This window comes from Aptenodytes patagonicus, chromosome 1 (assembly GCF_965638725.1).
Source record: "Aptenodytes patagonicus chromosome 1, bAptPat1.pri.cur, whole genome shotgun sequence".
NCBI lineage: Eukaryota > Metazoa > Chordata > Aves > Sphenisciformes > Spheniscidae > Aptenodytes > Aptenodytes patagonicus.
The window spans coordinates 69,464,471-69,485,588 of record NC_134949.1 but is presented as its reverse complement, the minus strand read 5'-3'; the positions used below and the strand labels follow the sequence as shown (position 1 = coordinate 69,485,588).

The 21,118-nt window shown below is 38.5% G+C and overlaps 1 protein-coding gene across 10 annotated transcripts in view; it reads right to left on the bottom strand.

The window, feature by feature from the left end:
- ERC1 (ELKS/RAB6-interacting/CAST family member 1) overlaps window positions 1-21,118 on the bottom strand; it is a 309,608-nt gene that overhangs the window by 37,506 nt on the left and 250,984 nt on the right. For all 10 annotated transcript variants that reach the window (XM_076341250.1, XM_076341288.1, XM_076341261.1 and 7 more), the window contains one exon: window positions 17,183-17,327. In XM_076341250.1, coding sequence (XP_076197365.1) covers window positions 17,183-17,327 — 145 coding nt within the window. The remainder of the gene's footprint in view (window positions 1-17,182; window positions 17,328-21,118) is intronic.

Below are 21,118 nucleotides of genomic sequence, written 5' to 3'. Positions count from 1 at the left end.
TGGAGTTTTATTAGTTCCTTAGGAGATGAACAAATAACTAACTATGGGTCTGCCTGATGACAAGGTTTATTGAAATCTATTGCTCTGAATCCTGTATAAAGAAAACTAGCGACACAAAAGACAACCCAAATCAGATCTTGTGTCTGGGATTCCTTATTGTGTTATACCACATGAACATTATAGTATGTGTTCCTTTAGCTCTCTTGTACTCTCTTTAGAGATATGTCAAGCTGTGTTTAAGACTGACTGATCAGTGGTAATAGAACTGCCCTTCTCTCATTTCTTTCACAACAGCTAGAATCTGCCCAGTCCCAGATTTAAAAGGAAAAAAAAAAAAATTAAAAACCCCTTCCTTCTCTCATGGCTAACTACTCGGAAGCAAACCAAGTAACTAAGTACATTAGTTCTTTGGCATCTTTCCCACCGCATGTAAGGGTCTTTGGCAGAAAGCTCGGTAAGGTGTATTTTCCTGTATCTCAAAGATGTCTGAGCAAGGGCAGGACTCTGAGAACATTTACCACCATACTGTAAACCTAATTTATACTGAGTGGGTGGCCTATGCATCAAAAAAACCTTTCAGGCAAGATCAAAAGGACAAATGGTGTCCTGTGACAACCGCCTCAAAGAATCCTGGACCCCTCACACTACACAAAACCAAAAAAATTATTTACTGAAATTGATCTGAAGACAGCAACAGCAAGCAAAATGAGCTGCTGTTTTAATTCTTGAGATGAAATAAGAGAACTGGTTATATTCACCTTCTAGTAGTGAGCATATAAAACCTCTATACTCCAGGTTTAAAGTAAGCAGGTAAGTAGTTTTTGTGTTATGAGCCTGCCCTATGGTGCAGTTTGTCAGGGCAAGTCTGATCTCAGTTCCACGCCATGGCAGAGAAGGGCCTTACTGCAGAACTTCCTGCCAGAGAATGTAAGATCAGTATCCTTTGCTGCCGCATGCCCTGAAAGCAGAAAAGTCTCATTTATTTAAATTAGCTTAACAGCAACTGTTTTTTGCTAAATCACGCTGCTACATCCACTCTCCATCTATTGTGCTGTCTTCATTACTTCTTTCATCAGTTAAGAACTAATTTCTTTTGCAGACAGCATGGCTACCCTTGAAGAGCATAGGAGTCCACTTTATTACCCATTTTATGCTGGCTAATGAAATCTGCGTGCTTTGGATTTGTATTCTACATCTTCTAAGCGTGGCCTTCAACCCTATAATAATCTCTTTCTCCAGCCTGCCTCCCCCATGGTGTCTCCAGGCAAGAGTCAGCTGGGACCAGTGTGAAAGTATGTATGTTCTGAATGGCCAGCCATATGCGTATGCTACAGCCAAACAAAATATATCACGGCTCAATTCTTCTTGCCTTTCCCTGTGCGGGAGCACTACTTTGGGTTTTTTTCACCTCTACCCAGCTGTGGATGTTAATTAAGTTCCTGTAAGTTACACAATCTTTGAGACTTCTTTCTCTCTGTCAAATTTGGTTGAAAATGGTCAATAAATTGAAAAGTTACTTGGTGGGAACTACAGCTCAGCTAAGCAGATGGATAGCACTATCATTTAAACTCTTCTTTGGAGGACTTTAGGATAAAAGCTGGCCCAAACTAGCATGTTTTGTTCAAGTTGTAAGAGTTTGGATGTAGTCTCTCAATATATCCTTGCATTAAATGTTGCATAGAAGTGGAGTTTTCTGATACCGCACTCCATGCCTTTCTTTAAGATTCTGGGAGGCTGAATTGCTACAAATTCTCAAGTGAACAGCAGCAAGCCTCTCATGTTTAGTTCATGTGTCTGCTGAACGTTTAATATATACAGTTTATTCAGTCTCTTTAACCTACTTTGATACATACCACCAAAGACACTCGCTTGAACAAAAAAGTGAGATGCTACTTCTATAATAACGTGAGAGGAAATACCAGTCTTTGTCATGGTCCTCATTACTCCAACTGTTGAAAACTCCTGATTGCACTTCTCCCCTTGCTCATTTTTCCCCTCTCACGGTGTGTTTGTGGGTTCAAGCTAAAAAATTCATTTTATATTTTATCAATTGAGAGAAAAACAAAGACAAAAGAGCAGCGAGAAAAACAGGCTGAAAGGTACTTTGGAGCATAAACACTCCCTAAAAACTTTGATAGGTTGGTGATACATGTGTTTTACAAAGCAAAATGTAAAAGATATCTCCGGTTATGCCAAGGTTGGAAATGCATTCCAACTTTATAACGATCCTGTGATTACTTTAAACTTGTGCAATTTAAGCACCAACATTAAGTACCAGAGATAAGGTCAGTCTTACAAAATCTATAAATATCTGAAGGCAAAACCCTTAAATTACCTACATTGTATCCCATAGAGCAGGCAAGTATTTCTACCAAAAATAGAACAAGCTTTGTTTGACATAGTTGACGGGACTCCTTCTGTTTTGTTATGACTATTTACTTGAACTTTCTCCTTTTCTTTTCACTTCAGCTTCACTCCACAGGCTGCTCATCTTACTCTCGTCTACCTTACTCCATCCCTCTTTCCTTTGTTATTCTATTTGGTTCTCCTTTCCAAAATAAATCCACTTGCACATGCTCAACTTCACAAAGCTGCCTGTACAACACAACTGCCTTAGTCACTTTGCTTTTGTCTCTTAGTCTTTCTCCTAGTCTGAAATCAGAAAGTTTCTCAGTCCAGAGATACCTATGAAAACTGATTGGCAAAATCTCATCTAGGAATTTATATACAAGATACATCCTACTGTAAAATCTTAAAACCTAGTCACGGTCCCCTGCTTTGACAAAATCATTTGTAGGCCATCTGCTCATGTATATCTATATACACCTTTCCTAGTTGATGTAATTTGGAAGTTTTCAAATCTTTGTCTCTTGTGACTGTCTTTACAATAAATACAGTAAAAGCATTCCTTTATCTGGGTATTTTTATTTTCGGAGGTTATATGCCAGTGTTTTTACCACAGCTCTTTTAGCCTTACATATTTTTATTGTTATATGACTCACCACTTCAATTGCATTTGCCTGCAGCTTCAAAGAGTTGTTAATAGCAACCCCCCTCTGTACATGCTGTTCTTGGAAAAAAAAGTAGTTATGTACAGATACAAATTCCTAGATGCTAAAGTGTTGTGAGCTGCTCAGTATCATCTCAACGCAGACTGTCTGTGACTGCCCAGAACCCAGCTCTGGGTGTATACACGAATGTGTCTGTGTCTACATGATATAAACAGTGTTGATAGCAACTTTTTAAAAAAAACCACAATGAAACCTCAAGACTATTTATGCTTGTTCTGAAATTAATTTTAAAAGCTGTTGCATATAAAGGAAAACCAATATTATTCTTTTTCTACCTCACTTTCATCTTTGAATCTAGGCAAAATCCTCCACGGTAACTGCTGGAGGGAAGAGTTGAAAGGGCATTTCCTTTGACAACCAACAGAGCTTTGCTACCCCAAACTAAATTAAAGCTAAGAATTTTCTCTGTATGGCCAATTATTAGGGTTGACATCCACGTAGAAGAGCCCTGCCTCATAAGATCCATACAAACACACAGACATTACATTCCTGTCTGTCCACACCATCTGTGCGTGTGGTCTGCAGACACAGGATTCCTGTCCATCCACACTGTCCCTGTGTTTGGTCCACAGAGGCAGGATTCCTGCCCGAGCACACAGCAGCACATGTGCAGTACAGAGCTGGATGCACGATTCCTGTCCATTTGCCCCGCTCTTGCACGCAGTACACAAGCAAGGAGGATCACAATAAACCAACACTTTTTTTTCTTTTTCTTCCGGCAGAGGTTGATTTTTCCTATTAAGTCTGCATCAAAGCTTAGATATCCTGTACTAGCTGGAAAGACTGAAGAAACATTCAGGTTTTCTACTGTATTTTTGCCAAAATTATTCTTACCAAGGAAAGAAGTTCTCTTCCTTTCTACAAAATTCATGGCACACAATGTGTAGAGTTGTGCCAGTTTGGTCAGATGAATTTCTCTAAGGTGTCTGCATTTCAGACAGCATTCCTGTCATTGCCTGCTCTATTTCTAATCTGTTGTCTTTCTGTGATTTACATTATATTATGCCATTACATATGAGTAGAAGCCCACCCAATGGGCACCATAAAGCACACTGTAAAGCTCAGAAAAAATTCTTAGACAATTCCGTCTCTACTATAGAACCACCAAAAGAAAAAGGTTTGTGGAACAAGATGAAAAAACAGGCAGTCACACCTCTGGTGTTTTTTCCTTAACAATCCTTTTACTGCAAAGTCATTAAACTTAGATATGTGATGCCACATGTTAAAGAGCCCTGACAAAGCAGAGGAAGAAGTAGAGATGAATGAATAGAAGGACAGGGACAACCTCAACTGATTTATTTGCAACTAGAAGACCTAGGAGGAAACAAGGAAGCTTTCATATTTTTTAAGCCCTCTTTGTATCATAAACCAGATTGCTGGCTGACAATGGAGAAGGACTAGCTAGTTTTGGTAATCAGGAAAGGGGGGAAGAGAGGAGGAAGAGACATCAAGAAATCTTTTCATCATCTGATAGTGATGAAAAGGATAGAGATGGACAATAAGGAACTAGTTTTAGTCTGCACTTCCCAATCTGTGGATCCTTCCTACCAAACCTGTGAATCCTTCTTTTTCCAGTCCAGAAGAACATACTGGTACCTTGATGACTTTCTATGAGATATGGAAGAGACTTGAAAGGCACACAAAATGAAGATCTGTGTGTATAAATAAATGTATTTTCCCTTAAAAAAAAAAAAGGAAGAAAAAAAACCTAGAATGAGAAGGTACAGTATTTATTACTTCCACAGAGCAAATAAACCTGTGCAGTCTTCCAAATTTTAAACAACTTATGTATGTGTGTGTTCTTAAGGATCACTATATTGCTTTTATTATTTTTTCAACACTATTAATGTCAGCAGTTGGCAGAAGTTTGGGTTGCTAGCTGTAATAAAGGAGGCGAAGCCAAGGTTATATCTACTAGTGTTTTGGAGATGGAGGGCACACTGGCTTGGTATCAGAAATTACAGTTATGTTTCAGGTTAATGTGAAAAAAGTGAGAAGAGTGATTTCTTAAACTATTAAAAGGATTAAGCATGGTACAACGGTGAAATTGAATGTTTAAAAAAGTTAAGTTCCCCGCCCCCCAAATAAAAATCCACTGTAAAAACAAGAGATACCTAAGTTGTTCAGATCTTAAGAAGAACTTGGCTGGAGTCAGCTGTGAGAGCTCCATTTATTTTTTGTTTACTCAACTGCAGGAAGTATTTGTATTCATGCTAAGACAGACAGGAATTGGTGGTAAACAGAAAGAAAGAGAACAAAAGACTAAGTTCTGTGACTGTAAAGTTGTGCTTAAACAAAGAGAACAAAACCCCTAATAAAATGGCTACCCCTTAACCAGGGCTTTATTCAAGATAAAAGACTATTACTTCCCCCAGGCACCAGTACCGATTTCAGAGTTTAATATATATTTGGAGACTATAGCTTTATGGAAGTTGAGGGACTAATATTCACCTATACTATTGACAACCTAAAATTGTGCAACATGTTATTGCAAAGATAAATTTACTCATATCTGAAACTGAGAGTGCTTGACCAGCAAATTGATCTTATATCCACATGATAAATGTTTGATTATGCCAAGTAAAGTCAGGCAGCAATCTTCTGATAACTGAGTTTGAGACTTATTTTGTCTTTATGCACAACCTTGGACTAATCTCTAAAAGCATTTCTTGGCACTGAAAAGACTCAAACCTTGGGTACCACATTTAAGGCAAAGAAGGGCAGACAGAAACCGTTCCTTTATTTTGTGTTCAATACAGGTCTGCTCACAGACAGCAGAACACAACTGCCCTAAAGATGATCTGCCAAAATCACTACCTCGTATTTGACAGCGTTGTCTGCAGACCCCCATTCAGGGGAGAGACTGGAAGCAGGATCTCCATCAGTATCAACTTTCTCATCTTTATCTTTCAGAGTTGGCAGCTGTTACCAGACTCCTCACAGCTTCCCAAGTTAGCAGCCAGCAGAAAAATCTCCATCCCCTCCCTACACACATTCACAAATGTCAAGTGGCAAAAACATTACCTCTAGGGAAAAACTACACACCATTTCTTTGGTCATGCATATTTTTATCTTAGAAAAGGGGTGTAGAAAACAGCATGTACTTATTAAGGAGTAAAATGCATAATTTATTCAGCACCAAAACATGAATAGTAATTTTTTTGAGACTTGGATTCTTTAGAACATAACGCCATGAATTTAACAGAACTGGGGGGAATCTACAGCCATCACCACCCGTCCATTTGCAGAAGCTATCATAAGTAACTGATGCCTAATTTCATAAATCTATGTTTCCTTTTGATAAACCTGATATACTATCCTATCAATTTCCACAACTTGGTGTGTAAATTAGTGAAGGGTTAGTATCAAGAAACTAGTCCTAATTGACAGCATGTATCTTAGATTTCCAACTGCAACATGAAACTTCTGTTTTCCCCTGCATTATCTATTCATTAGACTGAGATATGGGGTACTGGACTAGGCTCAATCAGATTGTTTCAAAAAGGGAAATTATTTTCACAATTCTAAGGAGCTTAATACAGCGGATGAAAAAAAAAATCTGTACTGAGAGGTATTTCAGTGCATAAGCTCAAAAACACCTGAGACCACTGTTCATCAACAGCTCACTATTTACTGAAGCTAAAGTTCATTCTGTACAGTTAAGACTTAATTTTTCCATTATCAATTTTTAAGATGGTGGGGATCAAAATTCTCTATTGCAGACTATGTATTTTTCTCTTCTCAAGCAAAAAAAGCGCTGATTTATTATGTTACTACCAAAATAACACACTAAAATCCCAAACATGCAATATATTCTATCTTATAGATCACTAATTTTCATTACATATTTCTAGGTGCACAATTCTTTCCATCATTCCTCCTTCAAGTAAAGAACACATCACTGACATATTAAGTCATACAACTGTTAATCTGTAATCTACTTGAAACCTTCTACATATTTCGTTTATGAAACCAATCAGCCACCTCATATCTCTGACTTCACCTTCTCCTTACACAGTTTTGGAACACACCTTGCATCATCTATCACCTCACCAGTTACAGATCTTACACAAATTAATACCAATACTAAAGCTGGTAAAATGCTTTTCAGCTTTCTGCCACTACCTTTCTACCGACTATCAACATGTGAATTACTTTTTATGTAAGATAGTTGTTAAAGTCACAGGTTCGTCAGGCTTTTCATCCAAAGAGAAGTAACCACAAAGGAAGTCTTACTTTATTGCTTTGGTGTGAAACTGTTCAGTGTGTTGTGTGTTCCCTGGGCAATAATGCCAATAAATGTAGGAACAGACAAGCATGATGTACCAAGTTAGCACATTTTGAATGGAGATGAGGTAAAGGGACAAAGTGTGTTCTAGACAATTGCCAGTGCCGGGTAAAACAGCCCAAACAAACAGGAATAATTTAGTGTAGAAAAAGCTGCATCCAATCAATGAAATATCAGTAAGATGGTTACACACTTATCTTGGAAAATCACTTTATTTTTACTGAGTTCAAACAAGTCATTCAAAATCTTCCTGTATCTGAAATTTCAGTGTGAAATTCCTGTTTCTTCACAAAAAATATATTCACGGTTTATCTCATCAAGATTATTTACGTGTTTCAGTGGAATCCTTTCTGTTACCAAAACTTCAGAGTTCCCTAAACAATGTGTCTAAATGACAAGATTTAAATGATAAACTCACTGTATTTTCTGGTCAGCCTTCAAACATCAATTCAAATACCAAAAGAGTGATGCCAAACCAGCCCAGCCACAAGAACCGATTGTCGGAAAGTCTCAAATATTTTACCCCTGAGGCACATCCTGCTGCTGGACAACAAACAGGGAGTAGTCATGTACGGGTCCTTCCCAACTACCCCACAAACCATAGAAGTTAAGCAAAAGAAGATGCACCCATAATTTTATTCCTTGAATGAACAACTATTGGCGCTCTTGAGCTCTTCTAAACAGTTCTTTCCGAGCTTTTGCATCTATCTCATGAACTATCAGCTAACACAAAGACTGTCAGAAACTGAGGGAGGGTAACTGTTCTCAACATAAAATTTGGAGCACAGAAGTCTCAGAGAAATAAATACATGAATGCTCTGTTGGATGTATGTATGTTCTAATATATTCTCTTTATTTAACTGAAAAACACTGCCTATCAGATTTATGCCATGATAACTACAGAAAACCACCATACGGTACAACTGCGATGTAAAATGACAGTGACTATATTTACATTGCACTAATGTCCAGAAATACTATTCACAGACAAAGGAATTACTATTTAGCAGGCCCAAAATCAGATTTCCTAGTGCAGCCTTCTGGAGAAACCCATGTTCACCCAGTGTTCTTAACTCTTTAATACCACTAACAAGCCTGGTCCTCCCAGTGGAGGCTTAACAATTTTAACTGATATCAAACACCAGCAGATTGGTTGTCACTTACAGAAATGGGATACAGGGTCTCTCAACCTAGACTTGTCCAGCAATCCTGATTTTCTAGTCAGGGACAATGTTGCTTAAATAACAGTATAGGAGTTCATAATCCTTGAATGAGAGATACTGTAAATGTGGCAGTAGATTCCGTCAGCAACTATCCAATTAATTTACATTTATTTGTGCAAAGTTTTAGTGAATTAAAAAGCTGTAAAACTATAATATGAAAATCTTAATGTAATCAATAAATGGAGGAATATTTTTAATAGAATGAATCAGGTTTTTGAAAACTGAGATCAAACTTGGGAAATATTAGTCCATAGAGTATTTTTTTAAATGTTACAAATGTCTAGAAAGAAAGGGTAGCAAGTACTGTATTGTCATCTGAGTTCCCAAGTACTTTTATAAATCTTAAAGTTCAATCTCTCAGCGAGGCAAAGAACCTTCCCCTTCAAGCAAACCTACATAGCCGCCATTGCAATGCCCTGAAAACTATCGGCTGAGCCATGAGCGAAGGCAGAAACGGAAAGCAGACGTGGCTGTTTACAGCAGGGCCAACAGGCAGTTCCCTTTTCCGGCACTGTGAGGCCAGTGACAGCAAGGAGCTCACCTGAACATACGTTATTATGTAGTAATACCAGAGGCAGAGGGTAAAAGTAAAAGGAAGAGGGAGAGGGGAACGAGAGTATAAGTAATACCCCAGAAAAGACTGCTGACACTGCACTGAGTGCTGTTACTGCGGTAACCGATGATTAAAAATGATGGGAAAAAAGTCTGGAGAACATGGCAAAGAGAAGGTGCTTTCTTTTAATCTGCGAGGGCTTCTTGCGCTGTGCTTCAGGAAGCAGTGTTCAAGGGCATGACAAAGCCTCGCCTTCTGTGCCTGCTCAGCTGCTGTCAGGGTGCTGGGGTCCTCTCCTGGCAGAGATCCCCCCTTGACAGAAACAATTACTGAGGAGCAAAGCCTGGCAAAGCAAGCAGAGCTGTGATCGATAATCTGGGTGGATTACAGGCCTTCAACAAAAGCCACGATGCTTAAATTTGACAGCTGGCAATGCTTGATGAGAGCCAATTAGTGGATATATATTCACTTCAGCCAGAAATTTCTTCTGTTTCTAGTCCAATAGCTTTCTGAATAGGAAGTGTACAGAGCGCTTCCCCCCACTTCTGCCTGCTCACATACATGCCAGCTACACTGTCAGTACAACTAAGAATATACTATAAAAACTACATATTTTGGCATCTTTGTATATTAGAGCCAGTAGATTCAAATTTTGTAAAGCTGCATTTGACCCTACAGATAGTGGTGGTACAAGAACCTGAAAAAAGATGACTTTACACTGACTCTACATACCATGCAGGCTGCAACATTTATAGTAGTGCAACATCACTATTTAGGTACCAAGTCCACTACAAGTGACAATAGTTCTCAAAATGCTTCACTATTCCTTGAAAATTTCCTGGCAAAGTACATTAATCTGTCTGTTGCTCTTTCAAATAGGTTAACCTGGCATTCAGAGAATACCAGAATTCACAGAGTACCTTCTGTTCTGCCCAATACATGCAGGAACCTCTGACATGCAAGTCCCCTTCAAACTTGTCTGTTCTTAACCTCCTTACCGCATAGGTTTTTCTTTCCCCACTTTTGCATCTATTTCCACTCTTGCTAGCGCAAGTATGTGGGTACTGTGGTGAAGAGATCAATAAACAAAGATGGATCCAAGTGCCCTGAATCTCATCACTCGTTTCAAATGTTAACTTTTACTTTTTCTCAGCTATAAAGAAGCCAACACCACCGCACTCAGACAACTTAAATACATCTTCCTAGACTTCCTAAGTCCCCTTCTGACAATGGTTTGAGAGGTCCCTCCACTAATTAAACTTCAGTGGGCACCATCGCACTGCTGGGACCTCTCAGATGCTCTTGGAGAACAATGGTAGTTCTGCCACAGAAACAGCACTACATTTAGCAATTACCTGCAGTGGTTGTATCCATGTCACCTGAAGAATAAATTTGTTTGCTAATAGGGTAATCACTCTCATCAGACATGGTTTCAAATCAGGGCAGCTAAGGCAAAGCAAAGACTAACTGCATGACTCACAGAATCTGTATTATTTCATCAGGCAGGGTGGTAATAAAAACTGCCAGAAGTGTGGTCATGCTGATACAGCTCCATGGCAGTAAGAGGAAAACGCTTGCCTGTCAGTCTCCTTTGACCTGTTTCACATTCTCCTGTTACAAAGAGAAATGACTCCAACCAGTGGAACTTCACTTTGGAGAAGTTCACAGCAGAGGAGTGTCAGGTGTCAATGTGCGGGGTTTCCAGGGAAACAAGTAACGGTGGAAAACTAGCATTTTCAGACGGAGAAGCTATTCTGGAATCTAAAATTCATTCCTTTTCCTCATGATCCCATGAACCACATTTACTTGAGAAACAAATCTTTGCAGTACCTTGGCCTCATAAGGAAAGTCAGCCAAAATCTTTGCAGGGAAGAAGCACAAAGTAGCACAGAGACGACAGCTTTGGGACTTGCATGACTAGATGAAATATATATTAAATAGTGCATAAATGCTAACTATTAATACTACCAGTCATTGCCAAATAATTCCTCTCAATTCATCGGAATGGTAAACAACAGCCCCTCAATTCACGCTGGCCCACAGAGGAAGGAATGATCACGATGAGGAGATAGAAGTAGAAGGGAACAACAGGTATTAAAGATTCCTCTGAATGGCAAGCAAGCTGACTACATAACCCATACTTCCAATAGCATGAGGTTTCTTATCTCCCTTCACTAAAATAGAAAGGAGTTCCTTTCACTAAGTTAAGTGAACAGCAAGAATGTATATGGCAAGAACAGGAAAGGTGAGGGAAGTACTAAGGGAGAAAAAGTAGACGTTAGAGATGTACATTAGAATGAAAAGGAAGCTGAAGACAAAGGTTGATCTTCTACTCAGTCAAAAGTGAAAGCCATCAAAAAATAAAGCCAAGAAGCTCAAAGTGCTCATGCCTTTTCTGTGTCAGTCTTCAGTAAAAACTGTACTCATGTGACTGACAAAATTTATTTCAGTACTCAGAGAATATCATTTTAGGTCAGAAAAGCAAAAGAACAAATGAGATGATACTCAGAAAAAAAAAATCAGATGTCTTCAAATCTTCTAGCTCTGACTATATTACACTAGGAAAGAGTTTATCTACTATAATGAAAGCTATTAATGGTTATTTTTGGGAACCTGTGGGAACTGGTGAGGTTTTGGAAGACTCCATTAAGGTTTCTGACACTGTCTCACATGACACACTCATGAACTAGTTCAGCTAAGGAAAGGCTTCCTTTTGAGCTTTGTCCAGTTTCAGATACTACACTTGGAGGAAAAAAAAGACAAATCAAATAAAATCTAAGAAAGAACAACTGGAATGATCAAATATCTAGAAAACAAGACACATGAAAACTGGAAGAACTGAGACTGCCCAGTTTAGAGAATAACACAGAGGAGATACCTCTGTGTAAACCAAAAGAGCTGCTAAAAAGTGCAAAGAAACAGTCTTTTTTTTTTCTATGCCCATAACAGATAGAAAAAGTAGTAATGAGCTTGAATTGCAGTAAGGGACATTACAGATGCACAATGACATTATAATGATAAAGACAGATAAGCCATAGAAAAGACCTGCCAAGACTGAAGGTCTCCTTCACTAATAGTCTTTAAGAACAGATCACAGGTATAACTGAATAAATCAAGTGGGTTACACAGAGCTCTGTCCTGAGCCCAGTACTATTCAGTATTTTTCATTAACAATCTGTGTGATAGAAGAAAATATATGTTTATGAAATATGTGGAGAAAGCTTAGCTGGGTGGTTCTGCAAGCATGCTGAAGTGTAGGATTGAAACTCAATGTGTTCTTGAAAGACCGAGGAACTGATCTGAAAATTACTTTTATTTAGGAAAAGGCAGCATAATAAAAACATACTCAGTATTAACCTAACCTGGAATCACACCACTTAAAATGAAAATTTTGAGATCCCATCATCAATAACACTGAATCAAGCTAGTTCCTGGTAACTTCTGCTACAGTATATTACAAAAGAATTGGGAATAATTATGAAACACTATATAATAATGCAAGTGAATACAGTGATTTACAAAGAATTCAATTGAATAATACTCCAAGCTCTCAGAAAACAGACACTGATACAGTTCAGAGCCTCCTAAAAATTTCACCACTATTACTTAACATTTACGGCATAGTAGTGCCTAGAGATGTTGGTCAAGTTGGGCCCCCACTGTGCTAGACAACTGTACAAACACAGAAAATGACAATCTTTGCTCCAAACAGCTCCTAGTAGAAAACCCCAAGTGTTTAAGACTCAAAGCCCACAGACAGGAAAACCTCAGCCCATTCAGATATGCCTTCCCTTTACAACTCAAAGCTGCAGAGTAGCGCTTCGCCCTGTTACAATAAATATATCCCGATCATTAAAACTTTGCCTGACAAAGAAAGGAATAAATGGCAACCAGGCTACTTTCTAACAGATGAGCGGTGGATGTGCTGCCACAAAGCAGGCCAAAGCTCCTTGGGTCTCCGTCAATTCCAGCATGACACACGTCATGGGGGCTTCTGTATGGCGTATAATCCGAGCACGCTGGCTGGCGCTCGCCACGCTACATCTGGACTTTGTTAGACAACCTTCAGCTCTGTTTTCCTGCATCAGCCCCGGCCCCCTCTGGTGAAGCAGCCTCCCAACCACTGCTTCTCCAAGAACTACTCACGAAGACAAAGTACTCTGGCAGGAAGTAAATTGGGACCACATTAGCTGGTGACCCTCACCCTGCAATTGGCCTGCCTTTCCGATGATAGAGGAAATCCCTCATACAAACTGACAACCAATATGAAACAGGCAGCTCCATTTACTGGAAAGCCTGGTCAATGCCGAGTGCCTCATTAGGAAATGGTCTCTATATTGAGGCACATTCCTGCAATTCAGAGCCTAGAAACTCTAAATTAAAACAACATTGATGCCATATCCTCTTTCCGAAATGCCTCTGTTCATCCAAACTTTAATACACATACTTAAAGAAATTAAAGAACCAAAATGCCTTTGGCAGGACTCCTTCCCTCTCTTTTGCAGTAATACCCTTCCTGTGCAAGCAACCAGGAATGTGACACAGTGTTGGGAAGGGACAAAGGAGACTTAAAGCAAGGAATAACCGCAGAGTGCTCCAGAATCTGTACAACCTTTCCTTGATGAATCTATGTGTCTTCACCAATATTTTTAAATAAATAAAAATCACCTGAAATTGTGGGCCTGAAGAAGTTGGAATTTTTTTTTTCAAGAAGTAAATTGAGGCTCATCAGTAGAATGAGTTTTTGTTTTGGGAGAGAGTTGTATCTTTCTACTTTCTAAGAAAGGTCAATTAACAGTAAGTCAGTCTGCTAACAGTTGTAGCCATTGTAGCAGCTCAATGATAACCAGCACAAGCAATGAAAAGGCATAATCTGAATCCTATCATACACAATTGGATCCATTCACACTCACTATTGCAGTGTAGCAGAAAACTGCTTTTCTAAAGTGTTATCTCTGTCAGTGGCTCTTTCCAGTTTGCAGCGAGATTCAGTACTCAGGCCTACGACACCTACCACAGTATGCATAACTCTTCACACAAATCACCCCCTTCCGCTATTGCTCAGCATTTCTATTTGCATCCTATGTACATGGAAACGGGAATCTTTTAGTCAACTGTGCCTGCCAGCCAACTGAAAGAGCTGCTTTCCCACCACAGAGTCTAAGCATTTCCTAGAAATGGGATGGACTGAAATACCAAATACTTATCAGGGAGCTCAACAGCTCTGGAACAATGTTAAAGGCAGACGGAAGAAATTACTGAGGTTAGGATCCCAGCTCTGAATCTGAGGGGTTGAATAAACTTTTTAGGCTCCAGAATTGCTTTTCAAAGTCTTCCAGAAGATCTTGATTAACTAGCATCACTTGCCTTTCTTGAACAGCTGTGTTCAATACATCTGCAAGTCTGAAAGATTTTTCATTCACAATTTCTACTGTAAATTCAGGAATTACAGCTAAACTTTTAGGAAGTTTCTGAAATGCTATATAGTCCTGTGGAGCTGGCAAACACAGACGGACCTTTGTTCTCAAGATGTAGAAAAGGCTCCATGTAGAGAAAGCTTAAACTGATGAAGCAGCACAGTTGTTTTGTTGGAAAATATGAGGCTGGTGACCTGTAATAACTGAAGAGGACCACAAGGGTCAAGTACACAGATTATTTGCAAAGCATGTGGAAAAATGAGATTCCCTTTGACTACATCAGTAACGAGGATCCCGTAAAAATCTCATAGCCTTCTCTTCTGACCCATCTCCTATTTCTGGAGCTGTCAAAGTCAGTATGATTCGAATTGATGCAGAAGAAGTACATACCAAAACTATTGGTACTGAAAAAATAAATGCAATGTCAGATCCCCTGCAGCTTATAGAAGTGGTGAGTATTACTGTCACATGATAAGTAACTTTGTGGAGCTTTTCTTTCAATGTGTTGAAAGATGCACACAAAAAAAGGATAAAGATGATAAATCCTTAAGATGTAAGATGGATTTTAGGGAGGATGTGTCAAATCTCAATTAGATCAAATAAATATTTCTCAGGTATGGTTTAAATATAGTTTAGATTGTTCATATAAAAACATATATTCTGCCTTGGGGATTGGGGATGCACTGGAGAATACCTTGCAGCCCCATTATCTGAGATTTTATATTTATACTATTTATATATAGCTTGTATTTATACTACTCATAGCACAGATGTGTCGAGGAGATTACTTTCTGCTTTCTTAATTTTTTTTTAAGATGACAATCTTAAACAATAATGAGTCTTTATAGCTGATGGCAGTTTTGGAACCAGAAACTTCAAAAGCATTTGGATATTCTAATGAATTTTTTGAAAAAGGACTATTGCTCCAACATCAGCTCAGAATTGGTCTCACTTCATAGCAAGAACAATTTCAAATTAATCTCCTTTGCAATTTTAGTTTATTTGGGAAATTAAGTATCCCACGCCTATACAGAAAAGCACTTAGAATGGACACACTTAAGGGAAATGGCCGTGTATTTTTAGGAACAGCATATGATATTGTAAGACTTATCAGCACTGAAAACTAATGATATGAACTACAACAATGTTAAAAAAAAACCACCTGATTTTTTTTTAAGTCATTACAGATAATCACAACCTTAATACATAAATTAAATATACACAAATTTTCAGTAGGAAAAAAACATACCACAAAACACTAAAGATTGTTCCACTTACCCACAAAGGATAATCAGAAGGAAACTGGGAAGGGCAAGGGGCATGAAAGTACTAGAATTTAAACTTAGGATGACAAAAACTGACAATAAAGTTCCAATTTCTCTTGGAATGAGCGGTAACGTATATTAAGGCTGCTATACCTACAGACAATTACATGAAGAAAATAAGTACTTTACATTGCTGTGACCACTTCTGAATCCTGCTCTAGTAGGAGGTCATCTGGCTGACAAATGAAAGTAATTACAACTGTTGCTCAAAAGTAAGTAATACAAGACTGTAAACTACACATCTTGCTTGTTTTGAAGCTGGTATAACAATCAAAATGACTGTTCTTAAATTAAACCTTAAATAATTGTTATCTTAAAAATACACGGCCAGTAACCTACTTGTGTTTCCTAAGGAAGAAGCAGAGAAATCCCTTATTAGAAAGCCGACCTGGTTTTGTCTTGCTGTCTTTGACAGCAACAGAAATCATCTGGTTAACAGATGAAATGTTGCACATAAAACTTTATGAAAATGGAATCGGTGGCACTGAAGAAGTTGATTGGCAGCAGCATATGTGCTACTACAGGGAATGTGGCAAGGGAATAACTCAGAAAAACCCACCAGAAGTGCTGAACTGAAAAATCTATATAGATTTTTCAGATCCTAAATATTTTATTCCAGGGATGCCTTTTGCCACCTTTGTGTTTTATTGGCAATGTATTTTTCTCGTTGCATTCAATACTGAAACACAATATTAAATGCTTGAATAGAAACACACTTTTTTCTGATTGTTATGCCACACAAAAAGATCTTAGAAATGGGAGAGGCCAGAAATAGTAAGGGACCAATCTCCTCACAAGCACGAGACCTCCCAAATTCCACTCTAGCAGCTGGCATTCCCATATGGTGCTCCTGTTGCAGATTAGAAATCACAGTAGAGACTGTGTGGTGCAACACATTCGTATTTGAGCTTTACAGCAAGGAGAATTTTCTTCCATGTATGCTTCTTCCCCAACAAGGCACATACAGACCAGTGAAAGAAGTATCACTACATTTCCCTGAATCTGTGGTTATTTGTGCCTGTAGAAGATAATAACCAATGTCCTTTTCGTTCACAGTTACCTATACATTCTATCACACATTTACTACTCAGGCAGTGACACAAAGAAACTTCCCTCAACATTGAGGCTTCCTCTTTCCCCAGCATGTTTTACAGACTTCATGACTGATAGCTAGTTTGAAGTCTTTATTTATGCACTTTCTATCCCAACATACGACAGGATTATACATTATTAGTTCCACAAATAAAGATAATAATCTCACACCAAATCATTAACTGGTTTCTTTCCCAGCCCTCCTCTACCTACCTGCTGCTTGAGCTGTTGCACAAGACGATCTTTCTCTCGTTTCAGTGCAGCCACTTCATCTTGGGTCTTCTTCTTAGAGGATGAAAGTTCTAGCAGAGCAATATTGGCATCTTTTTCACTAATGGCAGCAAGAAGGGCTTCTTGTCTGAAAAAAAACATATGAATACGTTATTATCCTGCAAAACTTAGAGGAAGCCTCTACAAAGAGTTGAGCATACCATAAGTCCTGTAGCAGTGTGCAACTCCAAAGAGCAGTAATAAAAGTTTGTCATGGTTATATGTCTGTTGGTGGAGCAGGAAGTCAAGACCCACCCGCCTCCCCCTAAATGACTGTGCTGATACCAAATTATTGCTTATAGGATAAGAAAAACATATAATAATATGTTATTATTCTGCACTCAGCTTCTCAGTTTTTAATAACTACCATTTATTATTACTTTGGCTGAACATTTTCATTCTTTATAATGTTCTAAACATTTCCAGAAGAGATTTTGAGAATACATGCACAAATACTGGACTAATCATAAGACTTCTGTATTAAATTATATTAGGTTATACTGCCTATTCATGCAGCTATTTTGGAAGGAAGGTGGCATGTGACAAGTTTATTGAAATCACTTGAACAATACAGTGTATTCCCAGAAGGAAATGATGACACAGACACTTTTGTGCTACATGACAGATATTGAAATAGATGCCTTCAAGGATGCTTGAGCTATTCTTTGACTTTTCTTCTGAGTAACAAATATAATGAGCTTGTTGGATGCATGTCCTGCGTAATTAAGACAAAAGTAGGCCTGCCCTCATCACAAACCCTTTGTAGCCTCGCAGAAATGGTGTACGCAAGAATGTTCTGTAGCAAGATCTTGAGGCTCAAGCACTATAATAACTAGATATAGAAACACAACCTTGCATACTCTTTCCCAATAGCAAAAAACTCTTACAAATAGAGTTCAGAAACATTTTACAGATACTGAGAAGTGAGGAGACAAAGACAATAGCCCTGATCATAAAACAGCAGTTCTCAAATGAACTCAAAGGATTGCTCTATGTTAGGGAAAACATCTATTTCTGTCCTTTGACCTTAATTCTCATGTTTAGCTGGTACGGCCAAATCAGGATGTGCAACAGGTCATAAAAGAAAACTTTGGCCTTACTGCCCAATACAGGTGGCTTGTCCCACCTCTCATCACCTTGCAAAGAAGGAATAAAATGAGGTCCTAACCGTTTGTGGTGGTGTGGAAGATGGCATCATGCAGGAATGATGATGAAAAACAAACTCTGAGTACTACAGATTTCCTATCTACCTTTCATCTAAAAATTTAGTTGCAAATGCAGTTAAAGTAATAAAAATTTCAAATTCCCAAATAATCCAAATTTCTACCTGCTCTAGTTTATAAACAAAAGCATATTAATATTGCTAATTTCAGAGAATGATTTAAAAAAAATAATCAAATGTGTTAAAACTATTCTGCTAATCATGTCAATAGCAATTATTATGCTAATAACACTGCCATAATGCTGTCTTTTATTAAAGATGTAAGAAAAGTTATAGAAGCTTAATGTAAACTATTGCTTTTAATTCTACCAATATATCTTTCTGTTTGTTGTCAAGATCTTTTTTAATAAAGACCCACCACAATCTGGTGACTTAGGATCACACTGGCAAACTGTCGAGGGTGGCAGTGACACTAAATCTGCTTTTTCTAACTCACCTGTTACCACTCCTTGATTAGACTTTATTTCTAATAAAATAGCTTGCTCCTCTTCTTCCTGTATCTTCTTTCTAAACAACTTAAGTTAATCTTAGTTAGGAATTTGTAATTGTTTTGAACATAAGCATCTAACATACTGAACTTTTAAAAAGGCTTGAAAGGGGAAAGGACTGGTACTACTGGAGTACAGAAATTTTCACCTGTTAAAATGCTGAAAACTACAAATTTTATGACCTTGGTGAGCATGAAAAGATGTATTTAATACTGTAATGTTTCTGAGGACGGAGAGTGAAATAGCTTCATTGGGTACTTCAGTGCTTAGATCAAGGGTGCAGGGAGATGCATACCTAAATATGTAGGATGTAGTCAGATAGCTTGCACTGGCTGCAGCTCAGCTGGACAAAGAACTTGCTCTCCTGGATACTTACTTAGTAATCCCTTCTCCAATGTGTAAGAATAACTGCATATACATTTGCTTCTTGACCTCGTTCTAAAAAGTCTGAACAATACAGTTTTGCCTCTTCAAAAAAACCCTCAACACATTATTTTAATAATATGGGACCAGGAAGCGACTACACGTGCAGTCCTGCTGACAGATCTGAGAAGACGGTAGCTTCTGAGAGGTAGCTCAGGGCTACTTTTTAACCCAGCTCGGCAGTAGCCAGCACAGCACTTTTGCCCGCAGAGTTATGTGAAAGGCACGCTGTCTCCACAGCCCCGGAGCAGAAACTGCCAGGTTCTACAGTTACTTCTCTTAGAGAGTTGTATGGGTGAGACACCGCATTTAAAAAGCTCTTGTTATTTTTGTTTTTTACAGGTGGAAAAAAATATACTGCTCTCACTTGAAAAGTGTGAAGTTTTGCTAAGACAATGGGTGAAAATTGACTCGACGAGAAGGACCATGACTGCTTTCAGATGAGTGATAGCGAGGATGGAAGAACAACTTTTTCTTACACATTACAGGTTTAGGTGAGAAGAGGGTGACTGATGTATGACCTGGCTTCTTTCTGATCCCAGTCAGTGACCGAGCTCTTAGAAATATCTATGCCAGCGAAAGCTTAAGGCCTCTACCATTGCACAGCACAAGAAATGAGAGCATAAAAAACCACTGCTAAGATGTGATCTCTGTTCATCCCCTCAGTCACTCCAATGATTGCTAGAGTTTTGCTGAAGCTACCCATACACAGAAGTTTGCTATTATCAGGATCTTGACTGAAGCCATATATCCTGTATCAAAAAATGTGAAAGAACCATGTATTTCAAGAGGAAAAGGTGCGTTTCAACAGACAAAATTGTTCACCATCTGATGGCAGAATGGACTTACACAGTGGTCCTTCTGTGGGTGGAATTTATCTCTGGATTTATACAGGTGTTTCTTGTACACGCTAAGAGAGTAAGCTTGCTTTAAGCAGACTACCAGCATATCAAACATCTGACAGATCCAGTTTAGAGAGTACTTGGATCCTGCCTAGAAAAACTAGCACCTTAAATTGTTCCTTGTCTTTCAAGAGATGATACCACGAAGTTAGGAAATATTTTTAGACACTTTAGGATAATTGAAAGATACTCTAAACGCATTTATTCTATGAAGAAATAAAAATATTCTGATGACTTAATGGAGACAAAGAGTAGAAGAAAGGAAAAGGTGCACATCAGATTCCCAGTTGTAGTGTCAAGATTGTAGGTGTGGGAACAACCGATAATGGGCGCATTATTATTGCCACTTTGTTTCTGTTGCTTTTGCTTTATGGAAAAGTATCCAATTTTGGATGCCTGCCTGAAACATGAAAAATATCAATAGAGTGAAGTGACAGACCATGATGCATGACCTCTGCTTTTTTCTAGCTATCGGTATCCTGGGAAAGACAGGCTGGCTTGGAGCTCTGGTCATTTTCACTTTCTTTAGAGTAATCTGTTTTGATTCTAAAGAAACACTTATTCTTTTAATAGTAAACCCACAATCCTCGCTGATGATTCAGGACCAGAGCCAAGAATATCTCTGTAACAGTATCTATATAGCCATTACTCTGGTATGGAAATTGGAGGTGCCTCAAATAGCATGTAAAGCATACCTTCTGCAATCAAATCCTTTGTTGCCCATCTCTACTTCTTAAGTGAAAACTCCAGGACCAGGACAATGAGATATGGATAGCGGTCCGTTACTTATTTTTTGCTGAATAATCTTTGCCACCATGCCTTAGAAAAAAACATCCTACTGGCC